The 25,879-nt window shown below is 40.7% G+C and overlaps 1 protein-coding gene across 1 annotated transcript; it reads right to left on the bottom strand.

The window, feature by feature from the left end:
* Nucleotides 1-6,548: 6,548 nt before the first annotated feature.
* Nucleotides 6,549-25,660, bottom strand: LOC111946709 (uncharacterized). Its single transcript, XM_023950488.2, has 2 exons — nucleotides 19,966-25,660; nucleotides 6,549-8,674 (listed from the first exon to the last, which is right to left on the bottom strand). The coding sequence occupies exons 1-2, from the start codon at nucleotides 20,096-20,098 to the stop codon at nucleotides 7,671-7,673; spliced, it is 1,137 nt and encodes a 378-aa protein (XP_023806256.1). The 5' UTR covers nucleotides 20,099-25,660; the 3' UTR covers nucleotides 6,549-7,670.
* Nucleotides 25,661-25,879: the final 219 nt, after the last annotated feature.

The raw sequence follows: 25,879 nt of genomic DNA, 5'->3' as shown, positions 1-25,879 counted from the left end.
TTAACAGTATTTAAGTAATGCCTTCTCTTATTCACAGTCTTATTTAAACACCCCACCCCAAAAACAAGAGTGAGCAAAGTATGATTATAAACTGAAAGAACTTTAAAGTAAAAACAGAAGTCTGTTATACCATCCAAAAATTGATTGTTTTATTCTAAAGGGTCCATATTATTAACATGGATTAAAAGTTGCCGTATATTTTCAAATTCTTCTTTTTAAAATATATTAATTTCTTTCTAAAGTGACACCTGACAACATCTGCTGGGACCATTGGGTTATGATTAGACTAAGTGTTTTCCAGTGTTTGGCAATACAAATTTTTATTATTCATACTGAGAGTTTTAAACGCCCTTTCCCGTTTGTTGTAGTTGTGAATTTTTGGAAATCTACCCATTGGATTGAATTCAATTCAATTTTATTTATATACAGTGATCCCTTGATTATCGCGGGGGTTACGTTCCAAATAGAACCCGTGATAAGCAAAATCCGTGAAGTAGAAACCTTTATTTTTTTTACAATTATTATACAATGAAATACACTATTATACATTGAAAAGAAAGAACAAACCATTTAACAGGCTAAATCAATTGTTTTTTTAACAAATAAAAGTACTTTAGAAACGTTTTTCAACAAATAACTTCTGTAGTGTGCTGTCAAATAATAATTTCAATCATCGATAAGAATAGAAGGCTTTAAATTGCGGAGATTAGCCCCGCCCACCGCGACCCGAGTGGATTAAACGGAAGAAAATTTAAAATGATTATGAAAAAAATAAAAAAGTACAGTGGGACAGATAGTGACTCCGGTCTTCTTTTTCACTGCTCTTCATACTGAGCCGCTGCATCCTCTGCAGCGTTTTTTCCTTTTGAAGCCCGCGGTGCAGCTGCAGGTGTGTTTGTTCGGGAGAGGAACATAGTGATAGGCAGTTGTTGTCGCTCTTTATTCTTCTTTGCTATAAGATCCTTATACACCGACATGCCACCATCGATTATGTTGGTGAACTGTAATGAACGACTCATCAAAGGGTCCCATTCTTGAGCTACTCGCTGAGTGACTTTTTAGCCAATCAGAATGCAGAACACAATGCACAATCCAAATCCGTGAAGTAGCGAAACCGTGAAAAGTAAACCGTGATATAGCAAGGGATCACTGTAGCCCAACATTATAACAATGGTTGTCTCAATGGGCTTCATACCGATAATTGTATAGTAAACATGAAATCATAAGGAACATGAAGTCATAGAATTCATTAGGAAATTCTAAACCTAACAAAATAAACAGAAGAAATATCTCTATGAAGACTCATTCATCCAGGTTTATTCGAATTGACAAAGCCTTTTGGATAAGAGGTGAAACATCTTCAACTTTAAAAACCAAGACCAGGTGACAACCTTAAACCTAGTACTATAAATAAACAGACTAAGCTAAACTGGGAATCCCTGCCATCGGTACTGAAAAACTCCTTAAAAAACGGATTCCGGTAAAAACAAGTAGAAACTTCAGGGATGTTTTCACATGAAGGAGGGATCCACCCCAGGACGGACAGGGGATGTGCCACATCTCTTAGACAAGAATTAGCTTATCTAACACTACAACTACATGTTTAAATAGTCCAGCAGATGGGCTTCATCCAGACGAAGTTGGGTGGACGGCTGGGAGTGCGGGAAAAGCCTGAGGCAGAATCCACAGCCAAAGAAATGAGCAGGATCAGAGACGAGCCAGACAAGGTACACTGTCAGGTACAGAGGCACAGATGAGCCAGATGTGAGGTCTAACTGCTCTAGCCTGGCATCCAAGTGTAACACAAGACTACACTTAACACACCTACCACTATCCTCACTAAAGGAGGCAGGAATCCTCACTAACCCCTTGTGCTATCTTAGATGACCCCACCCTTACTTTGTGTTCTTCCTACCATGACAAAGGTGGATAAAGATGGAAAGATTTCATGTAATCCCGGACACCAGTGAAGATCACAAATCATTGAAGAACAAAGGTTCAGAGCACTGTCTAGTGGGTCTAGATGACCCAACTCCAAATTGTAAAGTGCCTAGGATAGCACTAGGGCTAAACATGTGGCACATGGGGCAGTAAAGGGGGAGAAATCAGAAGAGGTGGTAGCCATGCTAAATGCTAAACTAAGGCTAGCGGAGTTTAGCTAAGGGGAAGCGGTTTACTTTGCAAACTTAGAATAAAGTGGACAGCAAGTGGTTAACACAGTAGAGTATTCACTAGTATAATAAACATGCTAATATAAATGTTAATGTGAATATTAAACCAGATAACAGATAACTGGAAATGATGTCATAGCTTTAGCAAGTTTAGCTCTGACTTGCTTTATTGTGGCTTCCAGCTTATTTTGAGGTCCATAATTACTCTGAGGAACTCAATTTCAGTCACTCTTTCCACAATGTGATGATTATCAATAGCAACTTCTATTTCTAAATCTACAGTAATATGGCAATTTCCAAAAATCATGAATTTAGTATTAACATCGTAGGAGTCCTATTGAGAAACATGTCCTGTGGGTGTCACTGTTTTCATTTTTCGCTGTCAATTAGAAAATTTATTGATCACCTGACCTCAGACAGGTGTGCATCAGCCAGATGGGACATGGTTTTTGACTGCTGGTGCGGGAAATGAAGAATAAGGGAAGTCACATTCGTTCAGTAACGTAAATAATAAAAGAAACAAATTGCAAAGTTGATTGGAGTGAAACTTATTTTCTTCGTCGTACAGGGAAACAACAGCCTGCTTGGCGCGCAAGTCAAGTCTGGCGTCGCACATCTCAGTGGCTCAAAGGAGCTAGAACTTTGCTAAACTGTTTGTAGGCCTTTAGCTCCTACATTTAGTAGTCAAAAACCATCTCCTTTCTTTGGATGGATTTATGGAAATATCGGGATACGGAAACCAGTTCAGAGTTTCTGTGGATTGTTCGCTGAGTGATCGAATCAGGCTGGACCCCGTGCTGACAGCGAGAAGATCAGCAAGATCGCCGCCTACGATTCTGTTGGAATCCGATCGAAATATTGGAGCGGATATTCAGAGTAATTTGTGAATTTGGACAAAGAAGAGCCGACAACTGAAGCGGTCCGGTCCGTGAAGTTCAACTCTGCTTTCGGCGCCCAACACTTCTAAAACCCAGAGGTATGAGTAGCGCTACACTTTCAATGGCCATTTAAAAAGTGTGCACACATAACTGAACATTAAATCCAATGCAATGGTTGACTGATCGATGAGACTGCTCAAAAACATGTTGTTGAATAAAAGAGGGCGTTGGCATGGAGACGTGGGACGCAGCTCAGACGTAACATTCGGAAATGCAGCGTGCACCACGAGCAGAACTAATAGTTTGACTTGTAGTGAAATACAAGCTGAAAAACGAGTGGTTAGACTGACTGCAAAGGCTCTCGGTGATAAACTGGACAGGCTACAAAATAACAGAAAACTGAAATTAAATGAAGCAAGCAACATTAGGAAATCGCTGCAAAGCTGATGGTTAAATGTGATAACACAAAGGTCCAAATAGCTCTTGATACACTTGTTGAGGTTTGTAATGATGCCACATGTATGCATGAATCTTTGTTGGGTTTATAGCCATCTGATGAATGTGACACAGAGAGAATATCTGATGCTATTCCAATCAGACACTGAGGAGGAAGACTTCCATGGTTTTAGTGCACAGGAGGAAGATGAAGAAACCTCTCAGTGACTTTTAGGTTGTTTTTTTGTTTTTTTAAACAAGCACGGTTAGTGCTGGTTTGCGGTGTGTCACTATTGTGGAAGGAAACCTCTGCAAACATGAGAGCTATAATCTCAAAGTTGCCATATAAAATGAGAGAACAATGGAGAGTGACGGCACATGAAATTATGGAAAGAACCAACAACAGAGCTCATTTCATTGATCTTGTTACTTTCGTCGAACAACGTAAAAATTCTTTCTGATCCTCTATTTGGCAACACACAAAATCCTTTATCAAACATTACTCATGCAAAATCCTTTACAAGACCCAAGTCACTTCCTAAGTTTGGATTTGAAGGAAACACTCTGGCCACTACAGTAACATCCAGTGTATTAAAAAACCCAGCAACAACAAAGAGTTTCATTACTGTTCTGAATTGATACAGAATACAGAATTTAAAAAAAGCCTCTTGGATAAGAGGTGAAACGTCTTCCAACTTTAAAACTAAGTCCAGATGAAAGAAGCCCTTAAACCTACTACTATGATGGAATCAACCTGGATGAATGAGAGTCTTCATAGACATTGTGACTATGGAAAACAAAAGAACAGTCCTACCGTTAGGGAGTAACGTGTATTTTGTATATATACATATACATATATACACTTACACATATATATAAATGTTTTTTTTTCCACTGTTTTTCACTGTGTTTATTTATGTTGTGGACTGTTTACCTGATGCATGGTAGACATGCCCCAAGGTTGTTAAATAGGGTTGGAACAGGAGCAAAGGAAGTAGGAGGAAGGTGAAAGACCGTCGCCGTGCTCTTCTCCCATGACAAAGACTCCTCAAATATTCATCATTTCTTGCCAGCTGGGATTATCCCACCAAACTCATTGTGGCATCCAGTTGAGTGATGGGGGGGCCGAAAGCCGGAGTTTTTTCAAGTGGCCAAGAGGAGTGACGTGGGCACTCCCAGGCATGGGCACATCCCAAATAAACTGAACCAAGTGACCAGCTGGTGACATTGAAACTTTTCTCGGGGGGTACCCAAATTTATATATTTTTTTACTGGTATACCAGTGTATTTTGGGGGGGGGGTTGTTTGGATTAATGGACCAAGGCTGATCTCACACTATGAGCGTGTGCCTGGGAAAAAAAGAAGGGAAAAGAAACTTGGAATGTACGAAAATTAAAATAATGTTTAAAAAAAGAGGTGTGTTTCTTCTGTTTTGGATTATTTGATTTTGTAAAAATTATTTGAAGAATCCCAAAGTCTTGTTAACAAACATTTAAAATAAACAGTGATGAAAGTCAGGCAAAGAAAAAATCCCTGAACTTTTCTTTGAGCGATATGGCGGGCACAGAGCGAAATTTTGGAAAAATACGTGGTCTTAGATGCATTCTGGTGCATTCTGGCAACTAGTTATTCACTTCTTTATCAAGAAACTAAGACTAATTGGAGCATCATGATTTGTCATTCAAACCCCTAGTTTGACTCTCCATTAAGGACTTGCTGGTCCCAAAAAAGAATTTGGAAAATTGCTCAAAGTAACACAATCCTACAATCTACGCTTTTCCTTAAAGCTGCAAAACATACAATTGCTAAAATATAGTAACATCAAAGCCCCAAATGGCAAAAAGAACACCAGTAACTATGATATTCTATGAAAATACCTCAGTTATTTATACATTATTTCTGCTTTAGAAATGACTGATGTACAACATCCACTTGCACTGTTTTCTCAAACTATAACTACATCAAAATATGGGATCTGCTTTAAACTATAATTCTATAACATAATACATCAATTCTTTAACACCAATACTAAGTAATCTGGGAAATATCAAAACAAACATAAAAACTAAACTAAACATTGTAAACATTATTTTTTAAGGGAGTGTGGGTCCAAACCATCAAATACTTATAATTAATGTCAACTATACTGAACTAAATCATGGTAATTAGGAAATACAAATAAATTAGATAGAGAAATGTATTCAAAATAAAAACTGAAACTCAAAACTAAAATTGAAATTATTTCAAAATGTGGTTTTGAGATTATTTTACACAAAAAAGTATTTGACCTACACTACCTTAAAAATCTTTTTTTTCCAGCCAAGACCACTTCAATTTGTTTTTTATCGTCTTCTCACAACTGAGGTCGTGACCACGCTCAATAATGACGATGCCTGCCATTATTTTAACACAAATTTGATCGCAAACTCTTCAGATGTGTTTGTGAAAATTTAGCGTGGGTCCGCCAGTTTTGGTCTCTAGGGAAGCGAGTCACGCTGACCACGTGGTGCAGACAGAGCCAATCAGACCCGTCGACGCATCCGAAAGCAACTAAAACGTCCCGTCATTGGTCAATTAGGCCGGGAAGACGAGAGATGGCCACGACCATAGAGGAAGCGATCTGCGGAGAAATATAGAAAATAAAGCTAAAATTAGCTGATTTCAGACCATTTTTTGATCCGGAAAGCGATTTGTCCGTAGAGATCAGGTCTTTATTTCCCGGAAAGTACGTTCGGTTTGCTCAAAAACCCGGATTTCCGGGAATTCCCGGAAGACTTTCATCACTGAATAAAGTAGGGTTTGTTGGTGTTCAAGTCTTTAATAATAAAATTACATCTTGTAAAATACATTTATCTTCGTACTTTTCATGGTAGGAGCATGTTTGTACAAAAAAACTAGCTTTCAAAATAAAACACATCTGCTCTTTTGGCAATATTCAAATAAAAGCTTTGTTATATACCGTATTTTCCGGACTATAAGTCGCTCCGGAGTATAAGTCGCACCAGCCCAAAAATGCATTATAAAGTAGAAAAAAACACAGATAAGTCGCACTGGACTGTAAGTGGCATTTTGAAGGGAAATTTATTTGACAAAATCTGAGACCAAGAAATAATAACTTTCACAAACTCATATGACACAATTGTAGCAGACTGTTTTTCATAATTTCACAGTAATTCTCATATTAGTTTATTCCTTTCATGAAGCATCATTGGCCAACTAATACTCTGTTTTCATCCTGTTTTTGTAGAAACAGTTGTCATTTTTATTGCATTTTCTGAATCTATGAAATCATTGGAAAATAGAATATTATGTTGTTAGCCTTCAAGATCTTACTGTAAAAAAAAGGTTTTCTGATTCTCTGAGTCACTTAACGTACTCTTAACACTTAACATACCTCATAGATCAAATTTAGCTAGGAACATCATCTCTGTTCCTCACAAATGAACATAACAGGAGGGTTAACAATGTATTTATTTCAATTTATTTCTAATATAAGTCGCTGCGGAGTATAAGTCGCACCCCTTGCCAAACTATGAAAAAAAGGGCGACTTATAGTCCGGAAAATAAGATAAACATGGTTCATGAAGTCAATTTCCTTTCAAACACTGAATATAATGAACAATGGTTCCTCGCTGTAAAGCAGTTCACCTTTCTGTTCCACTCTGATTTGCTGATTTTTTGTATTCTAATTTTTCATGCTTTTTTTGTACTCCGTGACTTATATTTCCTAGTAGGCTGTAGACCATTGTAAATCAATCTTCTCAACAGAAACGAAAACTGTGTTACTCTGACTAATCAGCGGTTACTAACATCCTGTTGCTCCAAATGGCAGCATCTATAACTGGAAAAAATGGCAACTAACTTAACTTTGGATGGAGCAAGAAACAAGCCATTTTCTAAGGGTGATGTCAAACACGGGCTGTCCAGCTCTTCAATACAGTAAATAAGATGAACAAATCAAAAATTGCAAATTTAAGGCATTTCAAAACAATGAACATTTGAAAGAACTACAAAATGATCTAAACTAGACGGGTTATTAACAGAAACAGAACACTGTCTATGAAAACCTGCTGCTATTATTGCATGTCTTTTCTTTATGGAAAATCAAGTTTTGGGGAAAAAAATGATCATGTTTCTTTGAATTTTAATGTCATATTGGACATTATGATCTATTGAAATTTCAACATCAATCTAACAGGGAAAGGTTTACTTCTGTGTGGATTCTCATGTGATAAGTTAGGCTGTTTGCATGAGAAAAACTTCTACCGCATTCTTCACAGGAAAAAGGCTTTTCTCCTGTATGGATTCTCATATGACTAGTTAGGCTGGTTGCTTGAGAGAAACTTCTACCACATTCTTCACATGAAAAAGGCTTTTCTCCTGTATGGATTCTCATGTGAGTAGTAAGACTGTTTGCATGAGAAAAACTTCTACCACATTCTTCACAGGTAAAAGGCTTTTCTCCTGTGTGGATTCTCATGTGAACTGATAGTTTGCTTGAACGTCTAAAACTTCTACCACATTCTTTACAGGGAAAGGGCTTTTCTCCTGTGTGGATTCTCATGTGATCCGTTAAGCTGCATGAAAGAGTGAAACATTTACCACATTCTTTACAGGAAAAGGGCTTTTCTCCTGTGTGGATTCTCATGTGACTAATTAGGCTGTCTACTCGAGAGAAACTTCTACCACATTCTTTACAGGAAAAAGGCTTTTCTCCTGTGTGGATTTTCATGTGAACGGATAAACTGCCTGAATGTGTAAAACATCTACCACATTCTTCACACGAAAAAAGATTTTCTCCTGTGTGGATTCTCATGTGACGTCTTAATTGGTAAGCTGTAGTAAAACTTTTTTCACATTCTTCACAACAATGCTCTTTTACCCTTTTTGTTCTGCAAAGTTTTTTCATTTGAGTCTTTTTCTTTTCTTTACCATGCTGGTTTCCTTCTCCATTCTGATCATCAGTTACATTTAAGCTCTGAGTTAGGCGATGCTGACAGTTCAGATCTTCATTTTTCTCATAAGTAGGAGTAAGGATCAAGATATCTGTCTCCTGATTCAGATCCAGCTGCTCGACGTCCTGGCTGCTGCAGAGCTCCTCCTGCTGCCCTTTAGTCTGTGGAGCTTCTGAGTTCTCCAGCTTCAAACTGGAGTTCCTCTCTTGCTTCCTCAGAAAATAGTGGGGGAGAACTGCAGAGACAAAGATTCACAATCACTTGTTCAGGTACGTTTAAGGACAAATTAAAGATAGCATGATATGATTTTGTTCATTAATGCATGCTCATCAGCATCAAATGGAAGCAACAGACTAAAATCTTTATCTGCCCAAATAACCCAGAGACTGAAAATTCAGAGTGATCCTTGTTTTTTTCACTAAGAACAAGTGAAATGTTAGATTATACAAAGTGGTTAAAAGAAGATGTGATGTGTCCAAAGCTACAAAACAAAACATTTTATGAATATGAAAGTTTTTATTTAAACTGTATTTTTTTCCCCTTCAAAAGTCTTCTATGGCGTCCTGTGAAATAAAAAGAAGTGTTAAGTTTAGTCTTGTGTTATACTTGGAGGCCAGGCTAGAACAGTTGGAGGCGCGGCTCCACACAGTGGAAGCTAAGCCGGCTAGCTAGGTCGTTACTCGTAGCGCAGGCCCCGCTGCCAGGGCTAACCCAGTTAGCACCCCAGTGCCTTCCCAGCAGCCGGAAAACCCACAGGGGTTTGTACCAGTTGGGAGGAAACAGTGCTAAACTTAAAAACTTGAAGCACCCGAGACTCCCAGCCCGAACCCGACCAATTAACTACATTTGCAGGCACGAGCTCGAAGCAAACCCGAAACTTCAATTTATCCTATAGTATTTTTGGCTAAAAAACGCAAGATTTCTTAAGGTTAAAATAATTTACATATTTTTATGATCATGAAAAATGCATTTGCACAACAAAATAACGCTGGAACTCAGAATAAGAGGCCAGACAAAGAGAGTGAAAGAGAGATCTTGATGCGCACTCGCTTAATTACGCGGAGAAATACTGCAGCTGCGCTTCCTGTTTAGTAGTAGTTATATGGCAATTACCTTACAGCGCCATCTCTTTTTTAACCAAATTATTTATTTTATAGCAAGTATTCCTTAGTTTAGTATTGTAGAAATGTATGTTTTCATATATTATACTTTATTAGGTTGCAGCTTAATCTTTAGTGTGAAGTGAACTCATTTTGAACTCTCAAGATTTATTATCCTGTGACCTTCCTTTATGCTTTATGGTTGCAGCAGCAAACCTCCCCTTGCAAAGCCCTGTGAAAGAAATAGGACGTTCTTTGTGCTAATATGGGAGTTTTGCAGAGACGCAATAAATATGCCATGGACTACATTTCTACCATTTGGGTTGAAGATCTTATCCTTGGGAAAGTGTTCAGATTCGTGTTCTCATGTGGAGGTTGGAGCTGACCTCCGCCGTGGATGCCGGTAATGGAACCTGTGAAGAATAGTTAGAAACTGCCTTTAACTTTTATTACACTAATGGTTTAAACTTAATTCACTGAGCATGTATTGTCATCTCAAAATTATATTACATTTGAAGAAAGCACAGCCAAGCTATTGTTCTAACAGTTTCTTCCCATACTCCCTCTTTTCTGTGCATGTGTTTTCTGCTGAGCAGGCCTCAGACTTATCTTCACTTTAGTCTTGGAGCTCCTCTCCACCAGTAACCTGTGGGCGTGATTTTCACACGAAGATCCTCAGACCATCTTCTGAATATGCTAATGCAGGGTTTTTATACCAAAGCCCATCCCTGAGCTCGTTGGTTCGGACTTTGAATGTACCATGTTCATGTCTGTCCCCTTCGTGTTTGGACGAAGTAAAACCTCCACAAAAGCTAAGTTTTGTCTCTGAGTCATTATTCATTATTTCTGTGTGTAAGAAACTGACGGGGTTACGAACTAAAATTTAATACAGTCCTTTCTAGAAAATCCAGTTTCTTCACATTTGGTCCTTCGAGGCCGGCCGGCGCGCGCCTTGGACATCGCTGGAACCCCTGGGGGGGGGTTTTCCTGAAAACCGCGCGGTCTGAGACCACGGCCTCAGCATTGAACCATCGGCCCTCGCCCTTGGATCCAGTTGTGCCCTCGGCGTCGTCGGACCCTCATCAAATAACGAGGTTCATTGCTTGAAGTGAGTACGCCACACAGAAAGTCTGTCCTCTCTTTACTTGTTAGGGCCTTATGTTGACTGTGTCTGTGTCTTTGTGTGTGCGTGCATCAATGTTGGGGGAAGAATAGAGAAACGGCTGCAGTCCGCTGCGCGAGCACGCTGAACAGAGCACCGCTTGCAGGCAAGGTGCTGCGCGTGCACGAGTCATCTTGCGCAGACGGGACAAGTGTGGTTCGGTTCGCGAGACCGTCATTGTAGCCGCCTTCCTTCCGCGGAGGAATGGTAGTTTAGGGATGGAAGTGTAGGCACAAGTGTAGGGAAATAAGTCCTCCAGGGAAGGAGAAGAAGTGTAGGGACGTCAGTGTAGGCCGGAAGTGTAGGCATAATTGTAGGTGCAGCCGCGGCGAGTGAAGCCGAAGAAATAGAGCCTTGGGATGGCTGAGCATGATTTTTGAGACGAAACGGAGCTCCGGGGAAAATGTGTGTGTGTAACGCTTTTATGTCTCTCTGTCTGTGTCTGAGTTTGCCCTTTTTTCGACAGCCCCTGTGGTGTGTGCTCGCTTTGATTAATGCATCGTTCTAAAACAAAATAGTGACTCAGTTGACAAATAATTAGGTTTCTTTTCTGATTCTCCAAGCTTTTTCTGCTGATTAGTTTCAGCGCTGGAGAATCCATAAAAAGGGTTATTTGGGTGGGAACTCTGGTTTGTGATTGAAATTGAGAACGTTGTAGCTGATCGTCGATCAAAAACCTCAAAAAGATGGGTGGGACTCATTCGTAAAATCTAACAAAGACAGTAAGAAAGCACATTGATCAGGTCCAGAAAACTTTTCATAAAGTTTGGAAGTATGTGGAAAGTCAGGATCAGACATTAATCTAGTATTTGGATAAATGGGTTAAAGATTATGGATTTCATAGAAAGTTAAGCAGATCAAAGTGCAGGACAGAGTAGAAGGAGGGGGGAACAGCTTCACAGATCAGAGTGCGCGTGCCCGAGCCTGCAGACAGGCGGATGAAAACTTGCAGAAAGGAGGGGTGATTTCTCCGTTGTAAGCAGAATATAACAGCTTTCTCTACTCTCCGAAAAAATGATAGGACGTGTTTTACTGTGTATTTTAGTGTTTAGGACATGGACTAGGGTAGATGTTCAGAAAAAAGCTATAGAAAGTATCATTTCTTACAAAGCAGACGTGGATCAGTTTGTGCAGGACAGACCTCCCACTTGTATAAACATGATCAGACTCAAATGGCGGGTGCAGCCTTCCCTTTTTTTAGTTCACTTTTCCCTGCTCATAAAAAGTTTGATTGCAGCCTTCTGACCCCACTAATCAGGTCCCTGCATTTCTGCTTGTAAATCAGGATTGACCCCTTAAAAGCATTCCTGAGGATCTCTGGTTCACTAACTCGCCTTACTTTTTTTTTTTTTTTTAAAGGACATGTCTGCTAATCTTTCTAAGTTTCAACTCTCAGGGCAATAAGTGTGGTAAAACTAAACTCCAGCTGGCCCAAGCACAAGTTAAAATTTTGGGACATTTAGTTTCTGTTTCTAGCAAAAATTATTTCCCTCCCTGGACCTCACCACCTTATCTGATCAGCCCCCCACCTTTACTCACTCGCTGTAAGCTGCAGCTGCTTGTGCGGCTGATAGTTGAAACAATGTCACCTGTGATTCTCTTGTGCGAATTCTCCAGAATCACATGCAGTGTGCTCTACTCCCTTCCGTTCAAACTTTCCCATTAGTCAACGTGCCTGTTTTTACCGTTTTACTGTGTCCGTGTATGATTTATTTATTTACGACCTAACGCTCATAGTGCTGTTAAAATGAGACGCAGTTCTTGTCTGTTTCACTTTCAATGTGTTTTTTCACAATTTTTATTTTTTTATATTTATTTATTTTTTTTTTTTTTTCCTGATTTTTTTTTTCTACTTTCATGCCTGGCTCTAATAAAACCATTGATGATTTACATGATTGTTTGAAGAAAGCTGTGAGAACAAAGGAACGCATTGAGTCTGCCTCCAGCTCTCTCCTCCCCACAGACTCTGCATCCCGACCAGAAGGCCTCTGTTGGTGACCTGCTTTACTCGAAGGCCATTCAACGGACTGATTGGTCACACCCGAGGTGGACAGGACCCTTCAAGGTTCTCCTCACCATGCCAACCGCAGTACGAATTGCTGTACGACCCTCCTGGATTCACGTAAGCCACTATAAATTGCTGAGAGCCTATGAGACTGACATTTTGAGACACATCCCTGGTTGAAGTCCAACAACGGAGCCGCCGCAGTGTGACACTACTCCTGGCGAGGGGCACTCCCTGGAGTGTTTCCTCTAGCGCTCCTCTCTTCCAGCTACAGTGAGCTTCGAACCAGCTAACATGGGTCCAGCTGTTGCTCGTGGTTTCATCTTCAACTTTTATTCCCTCTTCCTCTGGAGATCTCACTCACATCATCAGTGAGGTCAAGGCCCTTAAATCACAAATTTCTTCTCAGATGACTGACGCCTACTGGTCTGGGTCCCCAATTTATTAGTTTACTTCTGGTGGAGTGTACTGATAAAACTAGTCACTCCGGTCCTGTGTGTTGTTTTTCTTTTTTCTATTCGTCACCTGTTTGATTCCATGTGTCAAAGGAATGATCGCTGTCAGGCCGACTCTATCAGCACTATGCCTACAATTAACCTGGTTCGCATCCGCTCGTGGTTGAAACTGGTCTTTACAGATTTATTTTATTGTTTTTCTTTTGTTTGATTTGATTTTTTTATTTATTTCTTAATTTGTTTCTTGTTCTATGTAACTTTAATTAATGAAATTGTGCCGAGGTTTGGACTGGTGATGCATGCGTACCCTTAGTGGTGGCTGCTGAGGGGCACAGAGTCGTTGATGAGTTTTGCCCTCCCTGATCGCTCACTGAATGTTTCACAGATGGTATAAGTCTAGCCCTGGAGGTTTTCACATCAACACTCATGTATCACCTACCACCTCTGATGTGCTCATTTATTCACGTTGCTTTAATGTTTTCTTTTGTATTTACCTGTACCTCTACATTTTTGTTTTCGATGCAGAGCCAATATGCTGCCTATACTGAAAATCTTCGTGAAATGGTATATGGTTGATGATGACAGGAGTTCTGCTGACTTTCCATATATAATTTTGATATGACAAACAGAGGGGTATGTGAAGAATAGTTAGAAACTGCCTTTAACTTTTATTACACTAATGGTTTAAACTTAATTCACTGAGCATGTATTGTCATCTCAAAATTATATTACATTTGAAGAAAGCACAGCCAAGCTATTGTTCTAACAGTTTCTTCCCATACTCCCTCTTTTCTGTGCATGTGTTTTCTGCTGAGCAGGCCTCAGACTTATCTTCACTTTAGCCTTGGAGCTCCTCTCCACCAGTAACCTGTGGGCGTGATTTTCACACGAAGATCCTCAGACCATCTTCTGAATATGCTAATGCAGGGTTTTTATACCAAAGCCCATCCCTGAGCTCGTTGGTTCGGACTTTGAATGTACCATGTTCATGTCTGTCCCCTTCGTGTTTGGACGAAGTAAAACCTCCACAAAAGCTAAGTTTTGTCTCTGAGTCATTATTCATTATTTCTGTGTGTAAGAAACTGACGGGGTTACGAACTAAAATTTAATACAGTCCTTTCTAGAAAATCCAGTTTCTTCACAGAACCTTAGGTTATCCAGGAATGATTTACTCTGACCTGATGGGGACTCTTTTCATCGGTGAACCGAGTGCACCCTCGTATCTGGTCCGACGGCAGGGAGGAGCGAATCCAGAGGCTGATACTCCAGCTAATAGCCAGAGAAAGCAGGCGGGCTATCTGCTGACGAATCAGAGCGACCAGGGGCGGAGATGCGTCCGCCATCATGTTTCCGGAGGAGGACTTTCAAAACACATGTTAAAAAGACTGTTTTGGTAGTTTTCTATTGTTCTCAAGACTGCCTATGAGTAAATCGCATGTAACTTATGCGTCTTTTAACTTGAGAATTCAGAAAACTGCAACAATGTCTTTAAATCTGTGTTAGAACTATTGTCAGGGCAACAAACTTCGTGTATTTTTAATCCGGTTGAATCCTCGTTTGCTTTACGACTCTTGACTACTGAACAAGCACGGATGGAAAGATCTGAAAAGCGGAAGATTTCTTTCCTACAGTATCCACACATTGTTTTAGTCTACATTTTTATAAACTGTTATCTTCAGCGTCAGGCTTCGGACCGTTGTCGGAAACCGCTGTTATGATCGGTAACAAATTCAGCGGAACACCTTTGGTCCGGAACAGGCCTGCTGTTTATTTTCTTTGGTCGGATCAACTGTTACAGCACAACGTCTCCAATCACCTTCTCATTCAAATGGACACATGCAGCAGAACAGCCCCTCCTTCTTCCTTCTCCCGCACATTTCTCCTCTCGTGCGCCTGCGTCATCCCTGAGCGCCCCAAGGCAACGGCTCCTTCCGTCGCTGCGTCACCTCCCTGATGACCGCAGTCACACCAAAGAAACACAGCAACAAGGGGGGACAAGCTAAGCTGCTAACAAAACCTATATTTATTGAAAAGTGAGAGAGCCCGGCCCGACCCGAACGTAATGATTGTCATTTTAGTCCCCGACCCGAATTTCGGCCCGGGTCGGGTTCTGATTCGGGCTCGGGCTTAAGATCTTACCTCTAAACTGAGTGAGCGAACCTTACAACAGGGCAGGCGCAATTTTAACTGAGCGACCCCGCATTTTACAACTGCATGCCTGCAATCATAACTGAGCGGTGATCCTGCGCGCTCACTTCCCCTTTGCGCGCTCGCCTGAGTTTGCGCAAAGATTTTAGATGGCGTTTTTGTCACTTGGGGGCGGTAACTTTTCTGGTTGATTTGATTGGTCGAAATTTGCATGTCAAATCCGGCAAGGCAGCAGGGCGGAACTTTCATTTTTTAGAGCAGGGGGGGCTGACAGGCGGCTCTTGAGCTGCATGAGGCTCTCTGCCTTTGATCATATTTTCTATATACACCACACTTTCACGACCATAAGGGGCACCTAAAAGTCTTAAATTTTCTCCAAAATGTACACAGCGGCCCTAATGTGTTGTTGTGTGACTTTGGTAAAGAGGACCTAGGAGAGAACAGCATGATAACAGTGGGAGAGAGCCCCCCCCCCCCCCCCCCCCCCCCCCTTCCAACACCCCGGTACAACGGTGCAGATTTGTGCATAATGCAGAACGTCGTCGTTTTGGAAACCCTGGAAATGCAAAGAGACACAAAAATGAAAGGGAACCTGGCCTGTTTGATTGAAATTTAGCCCAGCTGTTCATTTCAAATACAGAAGACGAGGACTTTGATGGATTTTTGGATGCTGATTGATGACAGAAAAAAAAAAAATATAAACTTAGTTTTGCTCCCGCTGCCTTTTTAAAAACACACACTAGCATGCATGTTTTACCGGTATGTTTTAACGTTAAATACAGAAAAAAATCCAGTGCTTTGGTATTGTAAGTAGAGGAGTGTGTTATGGGTAATAATATGGCTTTAAACTGCACTTTACCGTTTGAATCCACGTTACAGCCGCCGCCTCTTTTCTATTAAAGCCTCTAAAAGAAAGTCCCGCCCCGCTGCTTTGCTGGATTTGACATGCAAATTTTGGCCAATCACTTCCACCAGAAGGGTTACTTAGGGCTGTGACGATAACCGCATCACCGCGGTGATGAGGTCATCACCGCACTTTTTTTACGCACTTTTTTAACCGCGACATCGCGCCCCCTGGTGGTTCATCACCGCGGTGATGAAAAATTCGACACCGTCACAGCTCTAGGGTTACCACCCCCAAGAGATAAACACACCCCCTGAACACTGCTCCCAACGGGAACCCGAGCTGCTGGGTAGCTCAGTTGGTAAGGTGAGAGGAAACCAGGGTTCGATTCCCGGAGGGGAATGCCCAGCAATGGTGAGGGTTTGGGCAAGACGCCACTACCTACAGCAGGGGTGTCAAACTCATTTTAAACGAGGGCCACATCAGCATAGTGGTTGTCGTCAAAGGGCCAGATATAACTTATGCATGTAACTAAATGTTATGAAAAATAAATGTATCTACTCCTTTATGTTAAATAACTCATTGTTTATTGATTATAACTTTTTAAAGTGACAATTACAGTTGCATAGAAACATATGTTTGCATGTTACTTTAGCAACAATCCTTTTACATTTGATTCTGTCAGGTTAGGTTATATGGACAGTGTTTAAGTCTAGTTGCCCAATCCGATATTTCAAGTCCAATTCCCCCTAGATATGAATAAATGCACAACAATTTTTATTTTAAGAAATTAAAAACTTTTATGCTCAAGCGGGTAGAGCTGTGACGTGTCGGATTTTTTATCACCGCGGTGATGAACCACTCCCCGGCGGCCGCATCAGACATAAATACAATTACAATGTAGTATTCTTTTTTAACAAATAACAGTAACAACTAACTACTACCTATCCAACTAATGAACTAACTCTATAGGTGTTGTAGAATGACTGTGACTGTGTGAGTATGCTGCGTCGTGTGAGGAAGGTGCGCACACGTGTTGGGGGTGCGTGTTGATTCTCTTGCAGTGGACCGCTCTGGAACTGGCTTCACCGCTCTGGAAGCATGGTTTCACCTGTGCTTTCTGGTACAGACATCTTCTCAGAATATTATTTATTGCCCAGTAATAAACAGACTGCAGACACTTTGTCACCTTTCTGGTAGCCATGAAGCCTGACACCCATGAAGAACGCGCGGGAGGAGGCTCCGCCTTTGTTTATACAGACACGTAACGTTGCGCTGCACAAAATAGTTCCCAAACAAAACATGTAGTGATATTCATCAAAATCTAACGTGCTCATGTTTGGTGTTTCAGAGTGACTGAGAACAGTAATAAACCCCCCAACACAAAATCCTCCGGCGGGGAGCCGTGTCGCGCACTTAAGAACGCACGCAGCTTGTAATGGAAATGAATACAATGAAAATTAATCATTAGAACGCAGTAAATTTGTTGTATTTCCTCACGAGACGGAAACTTCTGCTGTAGAATGAGGATGTGTACTTCTGAAAGCGCGCCTGTGTGTGTAAGGGAGCCGTGTGCCACGTGCAGCAGAGGCAGTGAGAGCACGCGCCGACAAGAGAGAGTGACAGGCGCGGTGGGAGAGAAGAAGGGAACAGTCTGAAAGAAATAAGGAAAGTCTGAACACAGGACTAGCAGAAAAAGTAAATTATCAGCAAAAATGAACGTGTTTAATGTGTTTATTATAGTTCCAATCACGCACCATATTCTGAACTTTCAACAAAAAACAAAAAACAAAAAAAAGTGTGGTGATGCGGGGATGAGGTCATCATCACAGCCCTACTCGTGGGCCACATAAAAAGACATGGCGGGCCACATTTGGCCCGCGGGCCTTGAGTTTGACACATGTGACCTACAGCATGAATGTGCATGAATGATTGATCCCGGTGATGGTCAGAGGAGCCGTAGGTGCGAATTGGCAGCAACGCCTCTACCATCACCGAGTATGAATGAAGAGTGAATGGACACATTGTAAGCGCTTTGAGCCTTTCTCGACCGCGACTCCTGCTGCTTATATACCCACATATACCTTGAAGAAGATGGGGACCTAGACCTTAGGGATATATGATTTATTATTCATCCGAGAAATGGGGGTTACATTTCTCTTGCGTTTGATATTTATCCAAAAGCTTTTGTGCAGTGGGTGAGAAAACGAAAATGCAATCCCCTCTTTGCATTTTTGTCACAGAAAAAGCGCCTTTAAATAAGAAAATTAAAAAGCATTTAGCAGGATTGATTTTTAATTTTAGTTTTTGTCAATAGATGCAGTTACATTGTGAAAATAAAAATAAAGCATTTCTATTAATCCATTTTAACTGTCACATAATTAGATATTTCTAATTGAATTTTGCTACACATTTACCAGAGAACTTTATGAATATGAAATGTCAAAAACAATTTTCTATATCATTTTTATGAAGTGACAGAATGAGCGGTGTTGAGGAAGAAAAAGAAAAACCCATTTGGCGGATTGATTGTTTTCATTTTATTTTTGAGTCAACGCACCCAGCTTTATTGTAAAAAGGAAAAAGCATTTCCAGTATTAACTTTTATTTTATAATATGAGACACATGCTTCCATAGGTTTTTAGAGGAATACTCAGAAAAGCATGAATGGATCAAAATTAAACATTATGATACACTTAAAAGCGCAAAAAAACATTTTCCATGGTATCGGCTTTTTCTTTTATTTCTCCATCTACTATTCAGACAAAAATGACAGTTTTAAATTTACAAAACTGTCTTTTTTTTTTGAAGAAAAATAGATCAGAAGTCTCCGCCCACTAAGGGACCCACAGGAAGCTAAAATATGAATCTAAGAACAGCATGAGGTAACCAACTATTGGAGAAAATTTGCCCCAGATATTGAATGGAAGAAAGTTTGGACTTTGTCCTCCAAATATTTTATTTCAAATAAACCCCGGGATGTTTGCTTTAAACTTGTTCACAGATGCTACCCAGCCAAATCCTCACTACACATAGACATTAATAAAAACTGCTCCTTCTGTAAATAGACACTGAAACAACTATACATCTATTCTATTCTGGAAATGCCCCCTAACAGCAACTTTTTGGAAAGACTTTACCTCTTTTGTTGGATGTAAAATTTATAAAAAATTTGATTTGGTATACAAGGATATATTATTTGGTTTTTATAATGTTAATAATTCACTAATAAGGGAACACTATTTAATTAACCTTTTATTAATACTAGCCAAATTCCATATTCATAAATGCAAATTTTCTGAAAAAAAAAACCCTCATTCAAACTTTTTATGATTGAGTTAAGCCAATATATCAGAACAATAAAATATTCTTCCAACCCCAAAGATTTAAGAACCTTTGACACCCTGGAATTTTTTAAATGTACAGAATAGCAACTTACTGCTTTTACTGCTCTTGTTTATAATTTTTTTTTCTCCTTTGCTCTTTATGTTCCCCTGGCACATTTTGTTACTCTTTTTTTTATCTGTGTACTTAAAAACTGACTTGATTTTGTATCCTATACATCTTCAATAAAGTTTTGAAGAAAAAAAAGAACTAAAGCAGTTGAAGACGATATCAAACCACAGCCTGTAACTACTGGATGATAAACGCTTTAATTATTAAAGAAACAACTGTTTTCTTTGATGTTTTTTATAACTTCGCTGTTGGCATTAAATTTAGCTTAGCTCACTGAAAACTCACGGGAACATGGTTATGTATGAATCACCAGCAAACCTGACAGTTGTGCGTTCCTGCGGTAGAAATGAACTTACGTAGAGTTTGATGTCTCGTCTGTGGATCCGCGATGATTTCCAGCAGTCTGCTCTGACGATGGAGCTCCTCCTCAAACTGAACGCAGCTTTCTTCGAAGTGTCGGATGATTTTTTCAGCAGCATCAGTGACCATGTTGTTGATAACGTCTTTAATGTGTTGTCTTGCTTATCTTAAAGTAAGCCAAGTCAGTCGCTGGGTTTCTATGACCTTTTATTTAACAGTCTCTTTCAACGTACTACACAGTGCATGGCTATCAACCGCTTCCTAGCTCTCTGCTCAGCGCACTCTCACGTGACCGTTCTCTAAGCATTCTGGGTAACACATGCATGCTGGGTAATGGAGTTCAACATTACTAACTTCAATACACAACATCTTCCTCCTTTTAAAGAAAGACATTTTTCTCTTTAGACCAAGTCTAGATAGTAAACATCTCAACAGTATGTGTAAACAGTTTCCTACAAAACATTTTCAAATACAAACATTCTTATTCTCTCTTTTTTTTTTTTTTTTTTTTTTTTTTTAAACTTTCAGCAAGTCTCAATAAGCCTCTTTGGTGGCTGAACATGTCTCTTAGGTCTTAGCGAACTTGTCACGTCCAGAAAGTTGGTTGAATCTGAAAGTTTCGATCTATTAGGTGATGCAGACCCTGCTGTCAGACTCTCTTTTGGGTGTTCTTGATCTTCTGTTGTTGTTAGGTTTAAAGATGCATCAGAGTCCGGCAGGCTTGTATCTGTTACTGCAGTATTTTCTACCATGGGCTGAAGCTGCAGATCCGCACGGTTTCTTCTCAGAGACAGTCCACTCTCCAACTGGACCTTATAAGACCGTGGACACACTTCCTCTTGCACGCGTCCTTGTTGTCTCCAGTTTCCTGTGGAAGCATCTCTAAGACGTACCTTGTCTCATGGCTTTAGGAAAGGCAGATGTTTAGCCTTACGATCATACAGCCGCTTTTGCTTCACCTTCATTTCTTCTTTGGCCTTCCTGACTTTGTGTGCAGCCTTTGGGGTCAACAAGTCTTCATGCACTGGTAGGTTGGAGCGAATGCGCCTTCCCATCAGCATCTGAGCTGGTGACAATCCATTTTGTAGAGGTGTACTCCGGTAAATCAGAAGACTTTTTTGAAAGTCATTTCTGTCCTGTGCTTTTTTCAGGAGAGTCTTAACTGTCTTTACTGAGCTTTCCGCTAAGCCATTGGACTTTGGATAGTTTGGACTTGATGTTACGTGTCTAAAACCCCAATCCTTAGCAAAGTCAGCAAACTCACTGCTGGAAAACTGCGGTCCATTGTCTGAAAACAGTTCACACGGAACACCGTGTCTGGCAAACACACACTTCAGGAAACTAATCACTGCTTTACTTGATGTTGACTGCAGCGCTCCGACTTCAGGATAGTTCGAAAAGTAGTCTGTTACCACCATGTTACTTTTACCATTACAGTCAAACAAATCAGTCCCAACCTTATAGTAAGGTCTGTGTGGAACTGGGTGAGACATCAGTGGTTCTGCTTGTTGTTTCGGCCTGTAAGTGCAGCAAAGTTCACATGAAGCTGTCGTCTGGCTGATGTCTTGGTTGATTCTTGGCCAGTACATTACATCCCTTGCTCTGCGTTTACACTTGACCTCCCCAAGGTGACCTTCATGTATCTTTTGAAGCATCTGCTTGCGCAGTGAGGTTGGAATGACAAACTTGCTTCCTTTTAAAACTATGTCGTCCACCACTGTGAGCTCTGCTCTGCAGTTCCAGAAATCTTGTATTTTTCCAGGGCATTCTTTTTTGTTTTCAGGCCATCCTTTGAGTATTGTTCTTTTCAGTTCTTTCATGATTTCATCTGCATTTGTCTCTGTTCGTATTTGTTCTGTTCGGTCAGCAGTTACCGGCAGAGATGTCAGAATCATGTCCACATATGCTTGTATTTCTGCTCCTTTTCCGCTGTCTTCTTTTTCATCTTTGTCCACTGCTCTAGACAAAGTGTCTGCTGTGTACATGTACTTTCCTTTTGTGTACATCATGTGCACGTCATATTTCTGCAGCCTGATTAACATCCGCTGTATCCTTACTGGACAATCACTCAGTGCTTTAGACATGATTGACACCAATGGTTTATGGTCGGTTTCCACTTCAAACGTTTGGCCATAAACATATTGATGAAACCGCTCACATGCGTACATGCTGGCTAACAGTTCTTTTTCTATTTGAGCATACCTGGACTCTGCACCTGTCAATGCTCTGGATGCGTAGGCTACAGGTAGCCACTGCTCATCATGTTGCTGCAGCAGCACTGCTCCCAAGCCATGCTGTGACGCATCCGCTGAAATTCTGGTCCTCTTCTCTGGATCATAGAACTTTAGCACCGGTTCTTGTGTCAAAACCTCTTTCAGTTTCCGAAAACTTTGCTCTTGTTCATGAGACCAAATCCATTCATTTTTCTATTCAAGAAGACTCCTAAGGGGTGTTGTCAGGGTTGCCAGTTGTGGGACAAACTTGGCGAGATAGGTTACCATCCCTAAGAACCGCCTAACTTCATCTTTGTTGGTTGGTCTTTCCATACTGTTTATAGCTGAAGTCTTTTTTGGGTCTGGCTTCACTCCCTGTTCACTAACAACATCTCCCACAAAGGTAAGTGTCTTCACTCCAAACTCACATTTGTCTTTATTTAGTTTCAGATTTACTTCTCTTGTCTTGTCCAACACTTGTCTCAGTCTTTTGTCATGTTCCTCTCGAGTAGTTCCCCAGACAATGATGTCATCCATCATGGTCTCTACTCCTGGTATGTGTTCATAGATCATGTGTATAGTCTTGTGATAGACTTCAGGCGCAGATCTAATTCCATATGGTAGGCGAAGAAACCTGTACCTGCCTTCGGGCGTGTTGAATGTACAGAGTTTTGAGCTCTCTTCGTCTAACCTCAGCTGCCAAAAGCCTGACGATGCATCTAATTTACTGAACCACTTAGCTCCAGCAAACCGTGCCATGATTTCTTCCCTGGTTGGCAACTTGAAATGTTCTCTTCTGATTGCTTTGTTTAAGTCTCTTGGGTCTAGGCACGTTCTGAGAGCTCCTGTTTTCTTTTGAATGACTACCAGTGAGCTGACCCATTCAGTTGGTTCATCTATCTTTTTGATGACCTCAAGTTTTTCCATGCGTGCTAGCTCGTCCTTCAGTTTTTCTCGCAGCGCAAATGGAACTTTCCTACATGGATGCACGACAGGAGGGACACTTTTATCCACGCATATTCTATGCTCTCCAGGTAAACATCCTAGTCCTTCAAAGCAATCTTTGTACTCTTTCATGAGCGAGTCATTATCATTTGTCACTTCTGGTGATGTCACGACAAACACTCTTTTAACTAGGTTCAGCTTTACAGACGTGCTTAGCCCTAGAATTGGTTGCACCTTCTTATCCACGACGAGTAGTTGTGCTCGTATCTTCTGGTTTTTATGTTTAAATGTTGCAATGCAGCCTCCTTTTACAGGAACGCGTTCGCCTGTGTAGCCAGTCACCTTCGTTTTTATTGGATTCATTTTGCTCTTCACTGTCAGTGTTTTGTAATCCTCTATAGATAACAGATTTATTTGTGCACCCGTGTCAATCTTGAATGGAATTATTGTCTCGTTCACTTCAAGTGGTACTATCCATTCTTCTTTTTCTGCTGTGCCTACATGCACCATGTCCACAATGAACTCGTCTTCCTGTTCTTCCTCATCAACTGTGTGGCCTTTTTGTCTTGTGGGAGCTTTACAACATTTAGCATAATGGTTGCTTTTCCCACAGTTGTTGCAAGATTTTCCATATGCAGGGCATGATCTTGGCTTGTGGCTGTTTCCACATTTGCCACATTTAAAACCTGCATGTTTCTCCTCTTGTTTAGGATATGTTTTATTTTTCTTTCTTTCTTTCTGTATTGCATGTACTGTTGTATCATCTCTCCGAAGCTCTTTTGCTTGTGCTCTTGTGGTCTCTGCTGCTCGACACATAGAAACACACTTATCTAATGTAAGTCCAGTTTCTCTAAGCAGTCTTTCTCTTAGTCCATTATCCGCTGTACCGCAGACAATCCTGTCTCTCACCAGTGAGTCTCTCAGAGTCCCGAATTCACATGTTTTGCTTAATGTGTGAAGCTCTGCTAAGTATTGATCAAAAGGTATTCCTTGCTTTTGATCATGGGTGAAAAACTTGTACCTTTCAAAGGTCACATTCTGAGTGGGTACAAAATACTCTTCAAATTTTGTCATTAATTCTGCCAGAGTCAGGTTAGCTTCATCCAGCTGAAAGCTGTTAAATATATCCAAAGCATCTTCTCCAATAACATGCAATAGGATATTAGCTTTAAGTTTTTCATCACCGTTCCCTGCTCCACTTGCTGCCAAATAAATGTTAAATCTTTGCTTGAAACGTTTCCAGTTATCAGCCAGATTGCCTGTCAATTGCATGGAAGTGGGCGGACTTAGCTTATCCATGGCGAGTCGGGGTATTTGGGCATCCACAGTCCTCTGCTGCTGTGCGTTATTCACCAAATCAGGAACAAAATCTTCTTCTGTTTGTTCAATTTCTCCCTCGGCTCCCGCTTCACTGTCACTGCTGCTCGTAGCCATCACTCGATGTAGCACTCGCTGTCAGCCTGTTGCTCCTCGGCATGTTTTCACTCACAAGAATTTTTCTCTTTAATCTTGCTGCTCACTTCTGACACCATGTGTTGTCTTGCTTATCTTAAAGTAAGCCAAGTCAGTCGCTGGGTTTCTATGACCTTTTATTTAACAGTCTCTTTCAACGTACTACACAGTGCATGGCTATCAACCGCTTCCTAGCTCTCTGCTCAGCGCACTCTCACGTGACCGTTCTCTAAGCATTCTGGGTAACACATGCATGCTGGGTAATGGAGTTCAACATTACTAACTTCAATACACAACATTTAGGAGGCGGAACGGAAGACATTCTTGACACAGCGGCTCCGACATTCACCAAAACGAAGACGAAAAAACACCGCCAACCTCTTCTGAACACTCAAGTCGCTACCCGATCTGAAATCGCTACTCCATCTTCTTCTTCTTCTTGTGATTTTATTGGTGGGAGGCACTAACGTGAAGGTGCATTACCGCCACCTACTGTGTTGGAGTGTGGGTCAGAGTGGGGATTACCTAACCAAATTTAACTTAAAAAAACAAAAAAAAAAAACTAAATTCTCCTCAATAACCTAGTTCTTTTCAAAAAACCTATAATTGCACCATTTAAATTCTCCTCCCCTCCCAAAATCTTCTTTAAAGTCATTTGCTCACCCTCTATCATCCGTACCCTACTTTCCAGTTGTCGTCTTTCCTCCCTATACAGTTCACACTGACATAGAACATGCTCCACCGACTCTTCCCCTTTCCCGCACTCACACAAACCAGTTGGATGTTTCCCTATCAGATGCAATGTATTATTAAAACCAGTGTGTCCCATCCTCAACTGTGATATTATGCAGCTATCTCTGGTGATTACTCTGACATTCATACCTCTCCCTACTTTGTCCTGAATACTAAATAGATGTCGACCTTTCCTCTCCCTTTCCCATTGTGTCTGCCATTCTTCCATAATACGCCTCCTAATAATTGCCCTAAATTCTGTCCAACCTAATGGAATTTCTATCTCTATTCCCTGTTTCAATGCCCTTTTTGCCAGGAAGTCAGCCATTTCATTTCCCTCCACCCCCCTATGTGCTGGGACCCACATAAATCTAATGTTTATTTTCAAGTTTGCCAACCTGATCAAACTCTCATAAATTTCATATAATATATCTGATCTGCTCTCAGAATAGTATGACTTCAGAGATATCAAAGCTGACAATGAATCTGAACAAATTATACCATCCCCAATTCTGTTCTGTTCTAGCCAGTGTAAACTATATGATATTGGCAACATTTCAACTGCAAA

The sequence above is a fragment of the Oryzias latipes genome, chromosome 21, assembly GCF_053564925.1.
Source record: "Oryzias latipes strain Hd-rR chromosome 21, Olatipes_Hd-rR_3.1".
Lineage (NCBI taxonomy): Eukaryota > Metazoa > Chordata > Actinopteri > Beloniformes > Adrianichthyidae > Oryzias > Oryzias latipes.
The sequence above is the reverse complement of the archived record's forward strand: the minus strand, read 5'-3'. Positions and strand labels throughout refer to the sequence as shown.

What these genes read in the sequence shown, in the direction of transcription:
- LOC111946709 (XM_023950488.2), bottom strand. Translation starts at nt 20,098, where the DNA reads ATGGTCACTGATGCTGCTGAAAAAATCATCCGACACTTCGAAGAAAGC. An exon ending in GACGAGACATCAAACTCTAC is followed by an intron (nt 8,675 to 19,965) that starts GTAAGTTCATTT and finishes TTGTCTCTGCAG; the next exon opens with TTCTCCCCCACTATTTTCTG.